The sequence below is a fragment of the Puma concolor genome, chromosome A2, assembly GCF_028749965.1.
Source record: "Puma concolor isolate L17-30 chromosome A2, mPumCon1.1.hap2, whole genome shotgun sequence".
Lineage (NCBI taxonomy): Eukaryota > Metazoa > Chordata > Mammalia > Carnivora > Felidae > Puma > Puma concolor.
In genome coordinates, this window is record NC_141668.1 from 117,243,884 (window position 1) to 117,267,515 (window position 23,632).

General features: G+C 41.3%; 1 protein-coding gene across 3 annotated transcripts in view; it reads right to left on the reverse strand.

Moving 5' to 3' along the window:
- The window catches only part of TSEN2 (tRNA splicing endonuclease subunit 2), a 51,883-nt gene that overhangs the window by 9,580 nt on the left and 18,671 nt on the right, over positions 1–23,632 (reverse strand). For all 3 annotated transcript variants that reach the window (XM_025922054.2, XM_086697405.1, XM_086697406.1), the window contains 4 exons: positions 17,067–17,598; positions 15,821–15,898; positions 6,012–6,062; positions 3,025–3,163 (listed from right to left, as the gene is read on the reverse strand). In XM_025922054.2, the coding sequence (XP_025777839.1) occupies positions 3,025–3,163; positions 6,012–6,062; positions 15,821–15,898; positions 17,067–17,598 (800 nt within the window). The remainder of the gene's footprint in view (positions 1–3,024; positions 3,164–6,011; positions 6,063–15,820; positions 15,899–17,066; positions 17,599–23,632) is intronic.

The following is a 23,632-nucleotide window of genomic DNA, read 5'->3' on the forward strand; positions in this document are numbered from 1 at the left end:
TTTTTAAAGATTTTAAGTAATCTCTATACCCAATGTGGGGCTTGAACTCACATCCCCAAGATCAAGAGTCACATGCTCTCCCAACTGAGCCAGCCAGGCACCCCAGCAAGCTGTTCCTCTCATCCCAGGCTAGCACTGCTTGTGAACCTCTGCTAAAGCAGGAAATGTGAAGACACACTTCATGTTGCTGCTGGGCCAGAGACCTGGTCTCAAATTAATTATACAAGCAGCCTGAAGTTACATGATATGACCCAGCTGTGGCAAAGGCCTCTGGGGAGTTGGAAAATAGCAGTTGTTTCATTTCTTTTAAAAAAACATCTGTCCTTTCAACCATCCCCATAAGGCAGTTTTGGTTTTAAAATTACTCTTCATTCGAAAATATGGCTTAGTATTGAAAATACATGAGATAAGGTATGCTTAGAAGGCACTCATCATAGGCTCCTGTCCCCTGCAACTTTTTATTTTAGTTTTTATGAAGATGTTTTAAATGTGTGTGTGTGTGTACGTTATGGTGTTATCCATGTTATATGATGAGCAAATGGAAACTCAGAGAGAAGTAATTTGCTTGAGGTCACACAGTAAAGAGGCAGAGCTGGCTATGAACCCAAAGAGCTCTCTTTACTAGCCCCCTGCCACTTCTCAGTGTGTCCCTGCAGACTTCTTGACTGGAAAGTTCTAATTCAAGTTTCACTCCTACAATGAAAAAGCTGAAGAAGACCTGCCAAGTGTTTACACTGAGTGGCTACTCTTACAGGAGTATGAAAAGGACAACAGGGCAGGAAGCCAAGGAAGGAAAACGGGCACATAGCTTATTTCAACATCGTGAACTGTGGCCAATACAATTACGTGGAAACCTAGCAAACTAATCTCAAGCTAAGCCTGATCATTCGTGTGGTAAGCCTGAGTTAGCATATCTGTACCTGAAATCCAGCCGTGGAACAAACAAAAGGAATCATTTATCTTAGAGGAATAGGAAATTCTTAACATTTTGGACTGCAGACACGTTCCCTCCCCGCTTGAGAATTTAGTGAAAGGTTCAGACTCTTGACCCATAAAAACACACCAATCTAAAACACAGTATTTCATATTGTGCTGGGGTTTCCTGAAAACTATCCTATGATTCCAGGTTAAGCACAGTTTAGAGCATTTAAAGATTTAAAAGAATGAATTGGCTTTCTTTGGGTATTTAAAAAGGCTCAAAGCATTTGGAAGGACCATATGACACAGGTCAAAAGACCTCAGGGGCCGTGACTTCTTAGAAGACCTTTCAAATATATTGACATTTTTTGTCTGAACCTCACAAGTAATTCTGAAAAGCATCCAGGAAGCACCCTCACTTGGGAGGTGAGGAAAATGAGTTTGAGGGACTTGGCAGTGACACTAGTGCTGGGCACGGACCCTAGGATTTATGCCCACTGACCCGGGCCTGTGGCTTTGGGAGCCACTTACACAACGACAACTCTAAATTTTTATCTCAAGGCTGTCCTATGCTCTAGAATCATCTATTTTACAGTATCTCCACTGGACTTACTTAATATGTCTAAAATACAAATCCATGTATGTAAGCATTATCCCTGATTCCTCTTAAATGAAACTCCTACATCCATTCTGTCTGCAGGGTTGGTTGGGCTCAGCTTCCCTAACAAAGTCTATCTGCTTCCATTTTTGCCCCCTGCCCCCCATCCCACAGTCTACCAGTAACAGAGGAGACAGAGAGTTCTATTGATTTAAGTCACTCCTTTGCTCAAACTCTCCCAAGACTTCTAATCACCAGAATAACAACCGGGCCCTACATAATCTGCCCAAGCTTAATTTGCAGACATCACCTCATGTAACTCTCCCCTGGGATCTCTAAGTACTAGACACACTACCTTTATGCTGTTCCTGAGACTTCCCTGCCTCAGGGCCTTTGTGCTTGCTGTTCACTCTGTGCCTACCATGTTCTTTGCTCTTCCCCTGGGATCTCTAAGTTCTAGACACCCTGTTTTTATGTTGTTCCTGAAACTGACTGAGCTCATTCCTGCCTCAGGGCCTTTGCACTTGCTGTTCACATTGGGCCTACCATGTATTTCCCCAGATTCTCAAGTAGCCTGTTCCCTACCGTGGTCACATTTTGTTTGTTTTGATCACATCTTTTCAGAGCCTTTTCCTAACATTCCTGACTTTCTATCCCTCTACTATGTTTTATTTTTCTTAGTATTTAATAGTCCCTGAAATTAGATTATATATTTACTTGTTTGCTTATTGATCTCCCCAGCCAGAATGTACGCAGCTCCATCAAGGCAGCTCTGTGTTTGTCTCATTCACCTCTGTCTTCCTGGTACCTAACAAGACTTGACCCACAGAAGAGTCTCCGTAATGATCTGTTGAATAAAGTGCTCATCTGGTCCAAAAGCCTTACTTTAAGATAAGAAGATGCAGTTTCTAAGGGCCTGGGCTCCAGAAAAAGCCCAGCTCCGTAAGTAACTGGTCCTGGAAACTATTAGGGGCAAATGACCCATTCTCTCACAACTGCAGTCTCTCTATCGGAAAAATTAGAATAATAAGAGTATCCTTTGCTGCTTTAGGGATTAAATGAGATAATGAATTTTAAAATGTTTGACACATAGTAGATGCTCAACAAATGGTAGCTGTGATTATTCTTCTAATTCTGTGATTATTCTCATTTGCTAGATGTGACAATGGAGGCCTAGAGGATGAGGGACTCCCCAAATCATAGGAGTGAGTGGCTAATGAGAGGAGGGGGCAGAGCTGTAAAACTCTCTTCTCAGATTACAGAGTGGTGAGAGAAAAAAACCTGAACACTTAGGCCTCCAGGCTTCTATCCTGGGCTTGCCCCTTAGACTTCCTTTCCACTCTTCCTGGACAAACCCTCCACTTCAATCCAAATATTCTTACCTAAGCCAGAAGGAAAGCATCATCCTAGAAAAAAATGAGCAACAGTACATATAACCAATTCAGTTTTCACCCCGGGATCTGCTGCGAACCTTGGTTCTCGCACCTACCAAGTCAAGAATTACTTACGTAAATCTGTCCCATACTTCAGTCCCACTTTGGGAACCCAGCCCTTGCTTCGGAAGTAATGGTATGCCATGTACGTAGTCCTGAATGTGGGCTGAACTATAGGGAAAGCTTTCCAGAGCTTCAGGATTGTTAAAGGCTCCTAACGTTTAAAAAAAAAAAAAAAAAAAAAAGAGGGGCATGATTATGTATGTGTTCACTCATCATTCAGCCAGTGAACGGACATCTACACTAAGTGCGGAGCGGAAGCAGTGAACATGGTGCCCACAACGGAGGGACTTAACAGAAGATCTAGGCCCATGCTGTCCAGTATGGCAGCATCAGATATAGGCCCGAAGGGAGATGTGCCTCAAGGGGAAAATACACATTGAATTTCAAAGACTTGGTAGGAAAACAAGAAAGTAAACTATCTCAGTAAGTTTGGAAATGTTGAGTTAAACAAATCTTGCAAATAATATAAATTAGTTTCACCTTTTTTCTCTTACCTCCCCCACCCACCCTTATTTTTATGAGACAGAGAAAACATGTGCACATGTGAGCTGGCAGAGGGGCAGAGGCAGGGAAAGGGGGAGGGGGAAGGAGAGAGAGAGAGAGAGAGAAAGGGAGGGGGGAGAAAGGGAGAGACAGAAAATCTCGAGCAGGCTTTATGCTCAGAGTGGTTCCATGCTTGATCCCATGACCCAGAGATCATGACCTGAGCAGAAACCGAGAGTTGGATGCTCAACCGACTTAACCACCCAGGCGCCCCTTTTTTTCTAGCGGCTACTAGAAAATTTTAAAAAGGACCCACATGGCTCCCATCTGAGGCTTGTGTTTACTTCTGTCAGAGAGCACTGGTTTGGAGGACCTGGGAAAGGCTGCCCTGAGACAGCAACATCTGAGATGAGGAGGAAGTAGCCGAATGGAAGGGGATGGTGGGAAAATTGGGGGAGGTGGGGTGGCTGTAGAAGAACACTCTGGGCAGAAGGACGAGTGCGTGCCGTGAGCTCGAGTGTGACAAGTCCACCAAAGCCACAAGGCAGCAGGTTCCAAACATTTCGCAGACCCAAGAGAGTAGCTACTGTATGTCAGGCCACATTCAGAAAAGCCAAAATGTAATTTTGTAAAAGCTTAAAAAAAAAAAAGACGCTTCATTTAGTCCTTGAAACTGGAGGGTGTGTTATCTCATGGCACAAATGAGCAATCCAACAGCTTCAAAGGGCATTTTGTTCCTAATGGAGGATGTGAAGAGACCGAGAATGGCTTGGTTCAGAGAACATTCAATTTTTTGGATGGTTTAGGGCTCAGTCAATGAGACTTGCTCAGTTTGTCTCAGCCTAAGATTTAAAATCCATAAATATGAGCTACAGGTTTTTTTCCTTTCCTTATTCTTTTTTTTTGCAGTTGTTCCTAAGATAGAAAATCCATACATATGTGGCCTTTATTTTTTATTTTATGTATTTACTTTTGAGAGAGAGAGAGAACGCAAATGAGGAAAGGGCAGAGAGAGAGAATCCTAGGAGGGGAAGAGGGAGGGGGAGGGGGAGGGAGAAAGAGAGGGAGAGAGAGAGAAAGAGAAGCAGGGCTCACCTGAAGCAGTGCTCATGTTTTACCCAAAGCAGGGCTGATGTTCACCAGAAGCGGGGCATGAGCTCACCCAATGTGGGACTCAAACTCATGAACCATGAGATCATGACCTGAGCCAAAGTCAGATGCTTGACAACTGAACCACCCAGGCACCCCTATGCGTGGCCTTTCAGTCTTAACGCAAGGAAACAGTTGGCCCTCCTCTAACAAGAAACAGTCTTTCAGGGAAGGTTGAACTTTCGATATGGATAGCCCATCAAGTTTCAGAGGCTGAGGATTCTATGTAGCAGTGGAATGTTCTGACAGATTTTGGCTAAGGTCCAGGAGAGGAGGCAAAGGTGGGCTAAGAATGGCCACCACCTGAGAAAATGAATCACCCATCAGCCGACATCTGTTTCCAAACCACTGGAATAGTCGTGAAAATAATTCATATAATCAGAATTTGAAGAATGATAAAATTATGCACTCCCAGGTACAGAACAAAATATACTGTCTCTATTATTCTGCTTACCTTTCTCTTTTTAATTTTAATTTCATTTGAATTATTTTGAATAGGTATTATATTCACATGCATAGAAGTGTCCAATGAAGTCTCCCCTTCTATCTGTGCGCCCAGCCTCCAATGCCTCCACCAGAAGGTAAGCCGTGGTACCAGCTTCTTGTGGGACTTTCTAAGGGCAGCAGGCTACAGTATAGAATCACGGCTTTGGGAATACCTTGACATAGCTTCAATTATTAGTTCTAACCAGACTAGCTGTGTGACCTTGGGTGAGTTACTTAGTTCCTTTGAGCTTCAGTTACCTTATCTGTAGAATTCTTACCAGGCAGAGGCAAGGATTAAGTACTGCAGGTAAGGTACTCAACACACAGCTTTTACCGAAGTAAGTGCTAAACACGGACAGTTTCAACTTTTGTTGCTAATTTTTAGTACTTTTCTGACACAGATTTCCTGATCATTATTTAAGATATTGATCTTCTCCTAGTCTCTGGGAATGAAATCGAATCTAAAAGAGTCAAAGCTGGCTTTTGCCTTAATAGTCCCAATTCAGGACCCAAAGCCCAAATGTGGAAAAAAAATCTGATCCAATTTTACTGGGTGAAAGTAGGCACGTTTGTATTACAGCAATGTGAAAAATACTAGAAGCTGCTTTCAACACCAGGAAAAAATATTTTTAAAAAATTTTTTAATGTTTATTTTTGAGAGAGAGAGAAAGAGCGAGCAAGCAGGAGAGGGGCAGAGAGAGAGGAAGACACAGAATCTGAAGCAGGCTCCAGGCTCTGACCTGTCAGCACAGAGCCCACACAGGGCTCAAACCCATGAACCGTGAGATCATGAACTGAGCCAAAGTTGGACGCCCAACCAATTGAGCCACTGAGATGCCAGGAAAATTTTAAGTGGACTGTATCTAAATAAGACATCTTACCTTCTCATAGTAGATGCTTAGACATCCTAGAGCATAGACCAGGAAAAAGGCCTAAAAACAGAGCAAGCAGAAAATGCTCATTAGAAACTGTCCCACATTCTTGAGAAGTTATTTTACAGACTGATTTCTCTTTGCCTCAAGTACAAACTAACATCCTTAAATCATCTTCAAAATGGTGACATTTTTTAACATAAATGATTCATGCAAATTTAAAGGATTTAAAAAACATCTAAGAAAATATAAAAGTCACAAATTGGTTAAAAATCAATTAAAAAGGCATTTGTATGATATTTCCATGTATTTTTCCCCTTAAAAATCACACAGCTAAACTGGAAAATGATGTAAATAGCTGTAACAACAGCAACTTTTGCTCATTAGATTTTCCTCTGTAAAATTAAATAACCATATTAAACTGAGAAAAAAATTTACAGAAAGAAATATATGGAAATTTGTGAAAAGTAGGCAGTGCAGATTAACATGAGTTTTTTAGTCACCCATGCAGTAAAGTGATTTCCTATTAAGTAATCCCTATCTTTCCATAAACTTCATTATATGGTAACTTTTTTTCCCCCCCAAATGTTTGTTTATTTTTGAGAAAGGCGGGGGGGGGGGAAGCATGAGTGGGGGAAGGGCAGAGAGAGAGAGGACAGAGGATCTGAAGCAGGCTCTTTTGCTGGCAGCAGAACCTGATGGGAAGCTCGAACTCATGAACCGCGAGATCAGGACCTGAGCTGGTCGGATGCTTAACTGACTAAGCCACCCAGGCACTCCCATTATACAGTAACATGTTTTACTTGTATGAGGAGGCAGGAGGAAAAGCAAGGAAAGTCAGCTCTAGTTGAGTAAAATCATACTTGGAAATAAAAATAGTTTTTTAAAAAAGTTTATCTTTTTGAGTAACCTTACACTGAACATGGGGTTTAAACTCCCAACCCTGACTACTGACTGAGCCAGCCAGGTGCTGCAAAAGTGATAAAAGTTAAGACAATGCCAAACATGGATACCACAAAATAGACCCTGTTTTTCACTCTACTTGTAGAGGGGAAAAGGATTCATGTTTACACCTGAACAGACTTACGCAAAATTGCTGTGTACTAGTGGCTAAATGGTGGCTATTAGTAAAACTGGGTTACTTTCTGTATAAATATGAGGATGGGAGATTCATTTACAACCAAACGACAAACATTATGCTGCTGCTGCCACCTGGCACAGATGAGGAGGGCCCTCTTATGGAGTGTGGCAACCGAGATGCAGTCCCCAGCCAGAAAGGAGTGGTAGGTTTTTATCAAGAAAGGATGCTGTATTTTGTCAAATGCTTTCTCTGCATCTATTGTGAGGATCATGTGCTGAATCAGAAAAATATGCAGCCAAGAATTCTTTATAGCAAGGCTGTCATTTAAAATAGAAGGAAAGGGGCACCTGGATGGCTCAGTCAGTTAAGCGTCCGACTTTGGCTCAGGTCATGATCTTGCAGTCCGTGGGTTTGAGCCCCGCGTCGGGCTCTGTGCTGACAGCTCAGAGCCTGGAGCCTGTTTCAGATTCTGTGTCTCCCTCTTTCTCTGACCCTCCCCTGTTCAAGCTTTCTCTCTCTCTGTGTCAAAAATAAATAAAATGTTTAAAATTTTTTTTTTTTAAATAGAAGGAAAGATAAAGAAATTCCCAAACAAAAACTAAAGGAGTTCGTGACCACTAAACCAGCCCTGCAAGAAATTTTAAGGAGGACTCTTTGAGCGGAGAAAAAACAAAACAAAAAGACCAAAAGCAACAAAGACTAGAAAGGACCAGAGAACATCACCAGAAACACCAATTCTACAGGCAACACAATTCAAAAATCACTTGAAATGTAAATGGACTAAATGCTCCAATCAAAACACATAGGGTATCAGAATGGATCAAAAAACACAAGACTCATCTATATGTTGGCTACCACAGACTCATTTTAGACCTAAAGACACCTGCAGATTGAGAATAAGGGGATGGAGAACCATGTATCATGCTACTGGATGGCAAAAGAAAGCCAGAATAGCCATATTTATATCAGACCAACTAGATTTTAAAACAAAGGCTGTAACAAGAGATGAAGAAGGACACTGTATCATAATGAAGGGGTCTATCCACCAACAAGACCTAACAATTCCAAATATTTATGCCCCCAACTTGAAAGCACCCAAATATATAAATCAATTAATCACAAACATAAAGAACTCATTGATAAATAATACCATAATAGTAGGGGACTTTAACACCCTATGTACAACAATGGACAGATCATCTAAGCAGAAAATCAAAAGGAGACAATGGCTTTGAATGGCACACTGGACCGAATGGATGTAACAGACATATTCAGAACATTTCACCCTGAAGCAGCAGAATACACATTCTTCTTAAGTACACATGGTACATTCTCCAGAATGGATCACATACTGGGTCACAAATCAGCCCTCAACAAGTAAAAAAGATCAATATCCTACCATGCATATTTTTAGACCGCAACGCTATAAAAGTTGAAATCAACCACAAGAAAAAATTTGGAAAGACCACGAATACTTGGGAGACTAAAGAACATCCTACTAAAGAATGAATGGGTTAACTAAGAAATTAAAGAAATTAAAAAGTACATGGAAGCCAATTAAAATGAAAACATGACAGTCCAAAACCTCTGGGATGCAGCAAAGGCAGTCATAAGAGGGAAATTTATAGTAATCCAGGCCTTCCTAAAGAAGGAAGAAATGTCTTAGATATACAACCTAACCTTACTCCTAAAGGAGCTGGAAAAAGACAGCAAATAAAGCCCAAAACAAGCAGAAAAAGGGAAATCATAAAGATTAGAGCAGAAATCAGTGATATTGAAATAAAAAAAAACAGAACAGAGCAATGAAACCAGGATCTGGTTCTTCAAAAGAATTAACAAAATTGATAAACATCTAGCCAGATTTATCAAAAAGAAAAGGACCCAAATAAATAAAATAATGAATGAAAGAGAAGAGATCATAACCAACACTGCAGAAATACAAACAATAGGAGAATATTATGAGCAATTATATCCCAACAAATTGGGCAATCTGGAAGAAACAGACAAATTCCTAGAAAGATATAAACTACCAAAACTGACACAGGAAGAAATAGAAAATTTGAAGAGACCCATAACCAGTAAGGAAATTGAATCAGTAATCAAAAATCTTCCAACAAACAAGAGTCCAGGGCCAGATGGCTTTCCAGGGAAATTCTACCAAACAATTAAAGAAGAGTTAATACCTATTTTTTTGAAGCTGTTCCAAAAAACAAAAACAGAAGGAAAACTTCCAAACTTATTCTATGAGGCCAGCATTATCTTGATTCCAAAATCAGACAAAGACCCCACTGAAAAGAACTACAGACCAATTTCTCTGATGAATATGGATGCAAAAATTCTCAACAAGATACTAGCAAAGTGAAGCCAACAATGCATTAAAATAATTATTCACCATGACCATTGGGATTGATGGGCTGTATGGTTGATTCAATATCCACAATTCAATCAATGTGATACATCAGATTAGTTAAAAAAAAAAAAAAAAGATAAGAACCACATGATCCTCTCAATAGATGCAGAGAAAGCATTTGACAAAATACAGCATCCTTTCTTGATAAAAAAAAACTCAAGAAAGGAGGGATAGAAGGAACATACCTCAAAATCATAAAGGCCACCTACGAAAGACCCACAGCTAATATCATCTTCAAATGGGGAAACTGAGAGCTTTCCCCCTAAGGTCAGGAACATGCCAGGGATGTTCACTTTCTCCATTGTTGTTCAACATAGTGTTTGAAGTCCTAGCCTCAGCAATCAGACAACAAAAACAAAAAGCAAGCAAATCAGCAAGGAAGACGTTAAACTTTCACACTTCACAGATGACATGATGCTCTTTTGGAAAACCGAAAGACTCCACCAAAAAACTGCTAAAACTGATACATGTATTCAGCAAAGTTGCAGCATATAAAATCAATGTACAGAAATCAGTTGCATTTATAGACGCCAATAATGAAGCAGTAGAAACAGAAATCAAGGAACTGATCCCATTTACAATGGCACTGAAAACCAAAAATACCTGGGAATAAACCTACCCAAAGAGGTAAAAGATCTGCATGCTGAAAACTACAGGAATCTTATGAAAGAAACTGAAGACACAAAGACATGGAAAAACATTTCATGATCATGGACTGGAAGAACAAATATTGTTAAAATGTTGATACTACCCAAAGGAATCTACACATTCAATGCAATCCCTATCAAAATAATACCAGCATTCTTTACAGAGCTAGAACAAACAATTCTAAAATTTGTATGGAACCAGAAAAGACCTGGAATAGCCAAAGTAATGTTGAAAAAGAAAATCAAAGCTGGAAGCATCACAATTCCAGACTTCAAGCTGTATTACAAGGCTGTAATTATCTATTTTTGGGACAGAGAGAGACAGAGCATGAACGGGGGAGGAGCAGAGAGAGAGGGAGACACAGAATCGGAAACAGGCTCCAGGCTCTGAGCCATCAGCCCAGAGCCTGATGCGGGGCTCGAACTCACGGACCGCGAGATTGTGACCTGGCTGAAGTCGGACGCTTAACCGACTGCGCCACCCAGGCGCCCCAAGGCTGTAATTATCAAGACAGTGTGGTACTGGCACAAAAACAGACACATAGATCAATGCAACAAAATAGAGAACTCAGAAATGGACTCACAAATGTATGGCCAACTACTCTTCGACAAAGCAGGAAAAGAGTATCCAATGGAATAAAGACAGTCTCTTCAGCAAATGGTGCTGGGAAAACTGGACAGCGACATGCAGAAATATGAACCTGGACCACTTTCTTACACCATACACAAAAATAAACTCAAAATGGGGGCGCCTGAGTGGCTTGGCTGGTTAAGTGTCCAACTTCAGCTCAGGTCATGAGCTGATGGTTTGGTGAGTCTGTGCCCCATGCTGGGCTCTCTGCTGACAGCTCAGAGTCTGGAGCCTGCTTCGGATTCTGTGGCTCTCTCTGTCTCTTCCCTCCCCTGCTCACACTCTGTCTCTCTCTCAAAAAATGAGTAAATATTGGAGTGCCTGGGTGGCTCAGTCAGTTAAGTGTCCGACTTTGGCTCAGGTCATGGTCTGGCGGTTCGTGGGTTCAAGTCCCGTGTTGGGCTCTGTGCTGACAGCTCAGAGCCTGGAGCCTGCCTCAGATTCTGCATCTCCTTCTCTCTGCCCCTCCTCCACTTGCACGCTGTTTCTCTCTCTCTCAAAAGTAAATAAACATTAAAAAAATTTTTTTAAATGAATAAACATTAAAAATAAAATAAAATAAAAAAACTCAAAATGGATGAAAGACCTACATATAACAAAGGAAACCATCTAAATCCCAGGGAACACAGGCAGCAACCTCTTTGACCTCGGCCACAGCAACTTCTTACTTGACATGTCTCCCAAGGCAAGGGAAACAAAAGCAAAAGTGAACTATCAGGACCTTATCAAGATAAAAAGCTTCTGCATAGCAAAGGAAACAATCAACAAAACTAAAAGGCAATTGATGGAATGGGAGAAGATACTTGCAAATGACATATCAGATAAAGGGTTAGTATCCAAAATCTATAAAGGACTTATCCAACTCAACACCCAAAAAACAAATGATCTAGTGAAGAAATGGGCAAAAGACACAAGCAGACACTTTTCCAAAGAAGACATCCAGATGGCCAACTGACACATGAAAAGATGCTCAACGTCGCTCCTCATCAGGGAAATACAAATCAAAACCACACTCAGATACCACCTCATGCCAGTCAGAGTGACTAAAATGAACAAATCAGGAGACTATAGATGCTGGTGAGGATGTGGAGAAACGGGAACCCTCTTGCACTGTTGGTGGGAATGCAAACTGGTGCAGCTGCTCTGGAAAACAGTGTGGAGGTTCCTCAAAAAATTAAAAATAGATCTACCCTATGACCCAGCAATAGTACTGCTAGGAATTGACCCAAGGGATACAGGAGTGCTGATGCAAAGGGGCACTTGTACCCCGATGTTTACAGCAGCACTTTCAACAATAGCCAAATTATGGAAAGAGCCTAAATGTCCATCAACTGATGAATGGATAAAGAAATTATGGTTTATATACACAATGGAATACTACTTGGCAATGAGAAAGAATGAAATATGGCCTTTTGTAGGAACGTGGATGGAACTGGAGAGTGTTATGCTAAATAAAGTAAGTCATACAGAGAAAGACAGATACTGTATGTTTTCACTCTTATGTGGATCCTGAGAAACTTAACAGAAGCCCATGGGGGAGGGGAAGAAAAAAAAAAGAGGTTAGAGAGGGAGGGAGCCAAAACATAAGAGACTCTTAAAAACTGGGAACAAACTGAGGGCTGATGGGGGGTGGGAGGGAGGGGAGGGTGGATGATGGGTATTGAGGAGGGCACCTGTTGGGATGAGCACTGGGTGTTATATGGAAATCAATTTGAGAATAAATTTCATATTTAAAAAAATAAATACAATGATTATTATTGGACTAAAAAAAAAGATTTAATGAGATTAAGTCTTATAAAAATTTTAAAGGCTACACAAAGCACCTACCTGCTCAATTCATTTTAGTTTCCCCTCCTTTTTAAGGAACGATTTAGATATTACAGCCTGGAAAATTTCAATCCTCTGTTTGCTAAGCAAGAGACTCCTTCCTGGTATGTGTTAGAATTTAAGTTCCTTAGAAACTTTCCATTATCAGTCAACAAGTGTTTCTCTAAGAACTGATGAAACCAATGCCTCATTAATATTTACTGGCCTAAAATAAACGGCTTTTATGAATATACACAAACTGCTCTTAGGTACTTATTACAGATGGAGTGGATCTTAATTCAGTTGAGTTGGCTTTACTTGGAATTAAATCATCAGCAGACTGGGGAAGTCAGGGGAGGGAGCGAGTATGTCCCTTGAGATCTCATTAGTAAGTTTTCACTATCAGAGCAAAATGGAGGGAAGAGTTTAATGAGGATTTAATGTCACATCACTAAATCTAGTTAGAGCCCAAAGCATTGTAACAGAAAAACAGTTCTCAGTAACAGATCTCTAAGAGACAGATCTTTAAGTCAGCTGTGGTATTACCATTCTCAATCCCTAAAAAGAACTCCTCTGAATCACCACAGAAGGGCCGCCCGTGTTCCTGAGGACATTTATGGAAACACATTAAACTGCAGAATGGTGCACCAAACATGGGTGATTCATTCATAGGAAATCTGCCAAAACAGAACTGAGAAGCAGAGCTAGGTCTCACTGCACGCTCCCTGAAAACTGTAACACCTCTCTGGAATGTCCTCTGGAACCAAGCAGCTTCCAAGAACACAGAGCAACCTCACCTACCTCCCAACACTCTTGCTTTTCTTCAGGGAGTGTTTGGGAGACAGCAGTGGACAGCAGCCCCTTTTCTTGTAAAAAGCACTGAACGGAATACAAGTAGTCACCTACTGGGACAGTGAGCTGACACCTAACGCTCTCTGCCTACTGCTGCTGCCTCCCAGGGCAGAGACACTGCCTGGCTCCTCCTGGCCCACCCTCCTATTGATGCTTGTTATGGTCCTCACCCTTCCCTGACACAGCTGTCTGCAGTGCCCTGGTGCCACCCGGTAGAGAGACAGACTCCTGGTAGATACTCATAGTTGTGCCCTCCACAGTCTAGCCATCCTGTATTGCCATCCAGGACTGAGCTGCAAGAAAGAGCCCATGCTGTCCAGTGTCCAAATGGCAATCCCCCATTTATCCTTTAACCTCCACAGATACCACCGACCTTGTAAAGTCTTCCCAGCTATAATTAGTAACCATAATTATTAAGCATCCTGGGTAAAGGATACTAGAGGAGCAACACTGGCACCATCCACAGACTGCACTGAATGTAATTATTTCTGGGCTACCTTTAGAACCAGAGTCATAGTCTGTTTATTTCTGTATTGTTACTACTAAGCTCAGTGCCTGGCACACAGGAAGTACCCAGTGAAAATTTCTGCAAAATTGACTGCAAAAGAAAAGATTCCAACTAGCTTTTATAAGTAATTTAATTATAATTTACAAGTAATTTAATAACTTAATAATGATAATGACAAGAATAGCATGCGGTAACACTTAGTGAGCATTTTACTATATATCAGGCACTGTGCTGAACCCATCACAAGCAGTAGTTAATTCCCAGAACATCTTATGAATGAGATGCTACATAGCCCTCATTTTACAGAGAAGAAATCAAGGACCAGAGAGCTCAAGCCCTTAGAGAATGGGTATCCACAGTGCTGTCCAGAACTTTCTGTGATGACGATGTTCTACACCTGTGCTATCCAATACAGTTGCTACATCCACAAGCAGCTGCTGAGTGTTTGAAATGTATCTGGCGCAACTGAGAAACAGAATTCTGCATTTTGCTCCATTTTAATTAGTTTAATAGAATAGTCACATGTGCCTAGTGGCTATTGTCTTTGACAACAGACTAAGCTATCTCATGTAAAATGAGATGAAGTAAATAATTCCAAACATCCTTTCCTGGTCCATAAGGCTGTACCTTTGGCTTCACTGTGTGGAAGGAAGTACAGACAAGGAAATCAAGAGAATATGGAGACACAATCATTTCTCTGTGGACATGTCTATGAAGTTACCAATGTGGATGCATTCAACACACATTTCCTGAGAATGGTGCTAGACACTGCTGAGGCTACCCAAGACAGGCAGGAGCGCTCTTGGGGAACAGGCACATGGGTGCGAGGAACGGGTGCTATCTTCCAGGGCAGAAAGGACGCTTCTGTGAACAGTATAAACATAAGCAAACAAAGAGGGACTGAACAACAGGTGAACACAGCATAGAGGAACTTTAAATCAGAGGAAAAATTTATGATGCACTTAAAAAAATTTTTTTTAATGTTTATTTTTGAGAGAGAGCAAAACAGAGTGTGAGCAGGGGAGGGCAGAGAGAGAGAGTGAGGGAGACCCAGAATCCGAAGCAGGCTCCAGGCTCTGAGCTGTCATCACAGAGCCTGACACAGGGCTTGAACTCACAGACTGCTAGATCATGACCTGAGCTGAAGTTGGATGCTTGACTGACTGAGCCACCCAGGTGCCCCAGATGCAAGTTTTAGTGAGTCACTTTTAAGCCAACTTTTGGGAATGCAGCTATTGCATTAAGAGAACATGTATTAGTAATCCTACAGAAGGAGATATCTAGAATCCATTTATGTAATTAGCAGTCATTACATGACTTAGAACATGAATCATAGCTTATTAAAAGCTGGCGAAACTCCACAAATATACTGAAAACCACTGAACTGTTCTATCTATCTATCTATCTATCTATCTATCTATCTATCTATCTAGAACATGGAGGAAGGGAGAGAGAATCCCAAGCAGGCTTGTTAGTGATGTCAGCGCAGAGCCTGATGTGGGGGCTTGATCCCACAAACTGCAAGACCATGACCTGAATCAAGATCAAGAGTCAGGGGCTTAGCCAACTGAGCTACCCAGGCACCCCTGAACTGTACACTTTAAATGGGTGAATGGTATGGTATATAAACAGTATCTCATGATATAGGGAAGTCCCCCACCCCCAAAATCTTAGACTTGATGAAAGGAAGGCTAAGGAGTGAAACTTAGGCAGGCCTACTTTGGAAGCTGACTATGGTCATTTCAAGACCGATTTATAACATTCAGTTACTGAATACTCACTTGCTGAATTACAGACAGAATTGCATTTATAGGTGGGCTGCATTTACAGGTTGCCCAGGTCCTGAGACCAAGAGCTGAAAAAATAACATGCAGGAAACATACCTCTTCTAGGCTAAGTTGCAAATACTCCAAGATCCGATATGGATTTCTTCTGCATATTAATCTCTTTTTTGGTGCCAACTGAAGACAGAAGAAAGAAAATACATAGAGAACAAATGGAAGGACTACATGTTACATAGAGCAGATTGCATTTTAAAACAAACATGCTTCTTATAAATTTCCGAATTCACATTTATTGGCTTAATACTGCTAAAAATATAGATTTTTATTATTATTATGTAGAAAAATAAGTTTTAGGTTTTCTACGACTAACATTTTCATTTATTTCTTTTTTCCCCAAGAATTTTTCCCGCAATTGTGATCCTTTTGTTGGTCTGTTTTATGTCCTTCTTTTCACCGACCTGTACCTCACAAGTGTGTGCCTAGGTTCTTAATTAGACTTCACAATCTCATTCTGAAGCGTAGATAGCACTTCTTCAAATGGTGTTTCACGTACTACTTAGCCATTAGATTTTCTCATTTTTAGCTATTATAGACCATTTCAGGGCACCTGTCTCTGACTGTGCATCCATCATTGAAGTGGCTCTGGGTCTGCTTCCCAGTGCTTCTCCTATGCTGGCTGACTTCCATACCCGAGACCCTCTGCTACAGCCAGACTCAAGACTACATGTACTTACCACAACACTTCTTTTTATCCCACCAAAGGGAAAGAATATTATTGCAGCTGCTTTAATGTATACATTTAAAAAAAAATAAGTTATTCACAGACTTGAAGTTTTAGTAGAAACAGCCCTCGTAACTACTGAGCCACCAGGGCTGGGACGCAGTGCCTGCGAATTCCGAGTGTCTCACCACCTCTCACATGCCCTGAGTACTTAATATGGGCCTGCTACCAGTTCCGAGTAAGGGACACCCTGGTCATCCCACATCTGCTATGGGCCAGACATAGATGGTTCTGGAGGAAGTGAATGATTTTCTTCTTGAACAATGCAGGGCTGAGGGTGCTGACGTCCTGTAATAGAAAAGCTGTGTATCACTTTTGACTCCCCAAAACCTAACTACTAATAACCTACTGTTGAATGGAAACCTTACCAATAACATCCACAGCTCATTAAGGCATATTTAAGTATTATATGCTGTATCCGTACAATAAAGAAAGCTAGAGAAAATAAAATATTAAGAAAATCATATACAAAATACATTTATTGTACTGTACATAAAAAAAAATCCATGTATAAGTGGATCCATACAGTTTGAACCCATGTTGTCAAAGGCCAGTTATACTCACTTCCTCACGTGGGGCACATTCTTTCTCGCTCACATGATACACATCTTCCTCTACCAGCACATACTCATCACTGGGCCCTCTCTCTCTGGCACAGATGAGATCCACTTGGGGACTCCTGTCCCCAGGCTGAGTGTCACGCTGGGGGAGAATATCTTTGCTGCAATGAACGTGGGGTGGGGGGCAGTGCTGCAGTGTGGCAACCTCTACCAAGTGTTCATCCAAGCCATCTGGAGTCAGTGGGTCAGGCCCTGAGCTCTCTTGTAGGTGGTCTGATTGCTCGTTAGGACCCTCCAGGTCTAGGGACTTTTCCGAGCCCCCATTCATCACAGAAAGTTCCTCTCTATCTGCAATACCTTCCATTTTGGGAATGGTTTCAGAATTCAGCTCATCATGCCATTGAAATTCTTCATTCCTTTTTATACCAGGATGCTCGAGTGGTTTTGTGTAATCCTTGAGGATTCTGTGCACTGTACTCTCATCCTGCCCCTGTCTTTGCATGAGCTTTGTGGCCCATTCTATACTACGCTGGTACCTGCAAAAGGGAAATAACGTCAGTAACACTTGAATTTTTTTTTTTTAATTTATTGTCAAGTTGGCTAATATACAGAATATACAATGTGCACTTGGTTTTGGGGGTAGATTCTCATGATTCATTGTTTAAATACAACACCCAGTACTCATCCCAACAAATGCCCTCCTCAATGCCCATCTCCCATTTTCCCCTCTCCCCTGCACCCACCCCACTCATCAACCCTCAGTTTGTCCTCTGTATTTAAGAGTCTCTTATGGTTTGCCTCCTTCCCTCTCTCTTTCAAACAATTTTTTCCCCTTCCTTTCCTTCATGGTACGCTCTTAAGTGTCTCAAGTTCCACATATGAAGTAATACTTGAATTTCAATATTCAAAAGACAACACAGCATGCAAAAAAGATAGGTAGGCAGTATGCTGAAATGTTTATAGCAGTTTTTCTCAGTGGCAGGCCATAGGTAAGTGTTTTCTTTATAATTTTTTTGTGCTTTCTAATTATTCTAATAAGCACGTGTTATTTTTGTTTTTATTATTAGAGCTTCATTTAATTTTTTTGGTTTTCGAATAATTTTTTTTATTTGAGAAAGAGAGTGAGTGAGTGTGTGAGTGGGGGAGAGGGGCACAGGGGGAGAAGGAGAAGGGAGACAGGGAGAAGAAGAGAGAGGGAGGGGGAGGGGGAGGGGGGAGAGAGAGAGAGAGAGAGAGAGAGAGAGAGAGAGAGAGAGAGAGGGAGGGAGGGAGGGAGGGAGAGATCTCAAGCAGGCTCCTTGCTCAGCATGGAGCCCAACATGGGGCTCGATCCCACGACCCTGGGATCATCATGTGAGCCAAAATCAAGAGTTGGATGCTCAAAAGACTGAACCACCCAGGCGCCCCTATTTTTCTCAATTTGAAAAAAAAAATTGACCCCAGTTTAATGAAGTATGAAAATTTATGTAATTTAAAACTGGTAGGCCAAATGATTTAGGTAAATATAAAGAGAATATGGAGTCATTTGTCAGGATTTCTTTTACATTATTCTCAATTTTGGATATCACAATATTTTCTGAAAAATATCCCACTCACAATGTAAAGAGCTTTTGTTCAGTATCGGAGTGAAAAATGAGGATTTTAAGTTTATTTATTTATTTTGAGAGAGAGAGTGCACAGAGACAGAAGTAGAGAAAGAATCCCAAGCAGGCTTCGTACTGTCAGTGCAGAGCCTGACATGGGGCTCAAACTCACGAACTACGTGATCATGACCTGAGCCCAAATTAGGAGTCAGATGCTTAACCGACTGAGCCACCCGAGAGCTCCAAAATGAGAATTTAATAAATATTTTTCATAGTACCTACTAAGGTTTCCACTACATAGGAAAAGAAATGATTATGGTGCTATACATATAGCCAAGCATCCTAGCAGGAAGGGCCCTTTTTCTCAGAATAATTTCTGAAGCATATTTTGGTGAGGAAATACCTGCTTAGTTCCTTAAATGTAAAGGCAACCCCCAAACATTTCCCAAGTTACATAAAGTCATAGGTAAGACAACAGGGTTCTGTCCCAGTGAGATGTCACCACATGACAACGCCACTGGAACACCTCCGTGTGGGCTCAGACTGACATAGTGGAAAATCTCATCATCAGAAGGGCTAAAGGCAACTTTCTGCCTCTACAGCTGTTACCCTGATAGCACTTAAGAAGGCATGGTTTGTTGAAAGACAGGTAATTTTACTCTTCACCTTGAGTATTTTGCTTTGTGTAAGGATAGCTGAATATGTCATAAACTGCTACATCTCACATGCAATTGAACAAGGAAGCAGGCTGTTATATTTAAGAGATTTGTGGCTACTTAACCCTGACCCATCAGAAGAATCTCCCAGCTGTCCACACCCTGTTTATCCTACATGGGGATGAACATGCCTTCCTACATATTGGGAATTGTATCTTAGATTTAAAGGTTAAAACCTAGCAAAGCTATTTTCACACCTGAGAAGCAGGGTGACATCGCGATTACATGCATGAGCTCTGTATTGCACATTTCACATTCAGCCTGACTTTGTCACTTGTAATTGTTTGACAAAGTCAATTACTTAACTTCTCTATGCTTGTTCCCCCACCCAGAAAATGGGGTAACCACATAAAGGGTGTTATGTATTACTTTTAATGATCAGAATAAAAAAAATGTAGCTGCTCATACAACAGCAGGGTGTCTTCTCACCTGCACGGAGAGCATGGCCACGGTTACAAACAGTTAAAAGAACTTTCATTCTAGAGACCTAAAAAGAATCTTTGCTTTTCATACCACCTACAGCAATGGCTTTATCAGCTTCGTGGTCTATGAATCTCCTTTATCTGAACACAAATTTTTGTGTCAATGTGTACTTTTCTGGGAAGGGATCCACAACTTTCATCAAATTCCTTGACTCAAAATATGTGGAAGAATCACTGAAAGAAAGGTTCAGCAATTGCCCCTCTGAACAAAAGATCTCTAACTGAGAGAGAGAGCACACACAGGCCACTGCTCTGCTCTTTGCAGTACGGTGGTCAAGGCAAATATGGGTTCAAACTCTCATTCCATTATGTTCTTGTACCAGCTACACAACCGTGGTAAGGCCCAGTTCCTCATCTTTAAACCAGGACTAACTGCACTTACCTCATGGAGGCGCATTTATTTTAAAAAATAAAATCATTTTGGGGTGCCTGGGTAGCTCAGTCGGTTAAATGTCTGACTTCAGCTCAGGTCATGATCTCGTAGTTCGTGAGTTCAAGCCCTGTGTCGGGCTCTGTGCTGACAGGTCAGAGACTGGAGACTGCTTCGGGTTCTGTGTTTCCCTCTCTCCCTGCCCCTCCCCTGCTCATGCTCTGTCTCTCTCAAAAATAAATATGAAAAAAATAAAATCATTTTGACTCACACATATTACATTAAGAAATACAAATAACATTAAAAAAATTTCATTTAATGTTTATTTTTTGAGAGAGACAGAGCACGAGTGGTGGAGGGACAGAGAGAGAGGGAGACACAGAACCTGAAGCAGGCTCCAGGCTCTGACCTGTCAGCACAGAGCCTGATGTGGGGCTTGAACCCATGAACCATGAGATCATGACCTGAGCTGAAGTTGGGTGCTTAACTGACTGAGCCACCCACGCACGCCACAAATAACATTTTTAATGAATGGAAATGTACATCTTAATTAACTGCTCTTTGAGAGCAGGGACAGCCCTGTGGGGACAAGCCCTGCACTAGATCTGGGTTCTGCAGTTGGTTCTTTTGTGTGATTCCGAGCTAAGCCACTTAGCCTCTCTGTCTCTTTGCTCTTCTGCAAGAGGCCAGAATCACACCTGCATTCCTGCCTCATAATGATCTCAGATGTTCATTTATGAAAGCTCAAGTGAGACAGTGGGTGCAAAAGCATGTGGAAGAAAGCCTCTGAGTAAGACTGGTGATGAAAACAGCCAGATACACAAATGACTAAGACATATGGCCTATGAGTCACAGAGCAGGTGTCGGCTCATTGGCTGGCAATACCTTAAAAAGCCAAATCCTGCTGCGATTACCCCCAAACACTGCTGGAGAGGCCGCAGGAAGAAAAAAGTGAAAAGTAAAAGTCAGGAAACATAAGGCGCAGACCGGCAGGAGGAAAAGGTGGTAGCTATGATTAGAAGCAACAATGAGGCTAGGGAAAAGCAGACTCAGTTTAGGGACACCAGACTACAGAAAATGGTGTACCATGTGAATACACCTCTGCTTTTTCTGTTTCTATTTCTTTGAACACACCTCTTTCTTTAGCATGGAACACCCTTCTCTTTTTTTTTTTTTTTTCCATTTTATTTTATTTATTTATTTTTTTATTTATATATGAAATTTATTGTCAAATTGGTTTCCATACAACACCCAGTGCTCATCCCAAAAGGTGCCCTCCTCAATACCCATCACCCACCCTCTCCTCCCTCCCACCCCCCATCAACCCTTAGTTTGTTCTCAGTTCTCAACAGTCTCTTATGCTTTGGCTCTCTCCCACTCTAACCTCTTTTTTTTTTTTTTCCTTCCCCTCCCCCATGGGTTCCTGTTAAGTTTCTCAGGATCCACATAAGAGTGAAACCATATGGTATCTGTCTTTCTCTGTATGGCTTATTTCACTTAGCATCACACTCTCCAGTTCCATCCACGTTGCTACAAAAGGCCATATTTCATTTTTTCTCATTGCCACATAGTATTCCATTGTGTATATAAACCACAATTTCTTTATCCATTCATCAGTTGATGGACATTTAGGCTCTTTCCATAATTTGGCTATTGTTGAGAGTGCTGCTATGAACATTGGGGTACAAGTGCCCCTATGCATCAGTACTCCTGTGTCCCTTGGATAAATTCCTAGCAGTGCTATTGCTGGGTCATAGGGTAGGTCTATTTTTAATTTTCTGAGGAACCTCCACACTGCTTTCCAGAGCGGCTGCACCAATTTGCATTCCCACCAACAGTGCAAGAGGGTTCCCGTTTCTCCACATCCTCTCCGGCATCTATAGTCTCCTGATTTGTTCATTTTGGCCACTCTGACTGGCGTGAGGTGATACCTGAGTGTGGTTTTGATTTGTATTTCCCTGATAAGGAGCGACGCTGAACATCTTTTTCATGTGCCTGTTGGCCATCCGGATGTCTTCTTTAGAGAAGTGTCTATTCATGTTTTCTGCCCATTTCTTCACTGGGTTATTTGCTTTTCGGGTGTGGAGTTTGGTGAGCTCTTTATAGATTTTGGATACTAGCCCTTTGTCCGATATGTCATTTGCAAATATCTTTTCCCATTCCGTTGGTTGCCTTTTAGTTTTGTTGGTTGTTTCCTTTGCTGTGCAGAAGCTTTTTATCTTCATAAGGTCCCAGTAATTCACTTTTGCTTTTAATTCCCTTGCCTTTGGGGATGTGTCGAGTAAGAGATTGCTACGGCTGAGGTCAGAGAGGTCTTTTCCTGCTTTCTCCTCTAAGGTTTTGATGGTTTCCTGTCTCACATTCAGGTCCTTTATCCATTTTGAGTTTATTTTTGTGAATGGTGTGAGAAAGTGGTCTAGTTTCAACCTTCTGCATGTTGCTGTCCAGTTCTCCCAGCACCATTTGTTAAAGAGACTGTCTTTTTTCCATTGGATGTTCTTTCCTGCTTTGTCAAAGATTAGTTGGCCATACGTTTGTGGGTCTAGTTCTGGGGTTTCTATTCTATTCCATTGGTCTATGTGTCTGTTTTTGTGCCAATACCATGCTGTCTTGATGATGACAGCTTTGTAGTAGAGGCTAAAGTCTGGGATTGTGATGCCTCCTGCTTTGGTCTTCTTCTTCAAAATTTGGCTATTCGGGGCCTTTTGTGGTTCCATATGAATTTTAGGATTGCTTGTTCTAGTTTCGAGAAGAATGCTGGTGCAATTTTGATTGGGATTGCATTGAATGTGTAGATAGCTTTGGGTAGTATTGACATTTTGACAATATTTATTCTCCCAATCCATGAGCAGGGAATGTCTTTCCATTTCTTTAAATCTTCTTCAATTACCTTCATAAGCTTTCTATAGTTTTCAGCATACAGAGCCTTTACATCTTTGGTTAGATTTATTCCTAGGTATTTTATGCTTCTTGGTGCAATTGTGAATGGGATCAGTTTCTTTATTTGTCTTTCTGTTGCTTCATTGTTAGTGTATAAGAATGCAACTGATTTCTGTACATTGATTTTGTATCCTGCAACTTTGCTGAATTCATGTATCAGTTCTAGCAGACTTTTGGTGGAGTCTATCGGATTTTCCATGTATAATATCATGTCATCTGCAAAAAGCGAAAGCTTGACTTCATCTTTGCCAATTTTTATGCCTTTGATTTCCTTTTGTTGTCTGATTGCTGATGCTAGAACTTCCAGCACTATGTTAAACAACAGCGGTGAGAGTGGGCATCCCTGTCGTGTTCCTGATCTCAGGGAAAAAGCTCTCAGTTTTTCCCCGTTGAGGATGATGTTAGCTGTGGGCTTTTCATAAATGGCTTTTATGATCTTTAAGTATGTTCCTTCTATCCCGACTTTCTCAAGGGTTTTT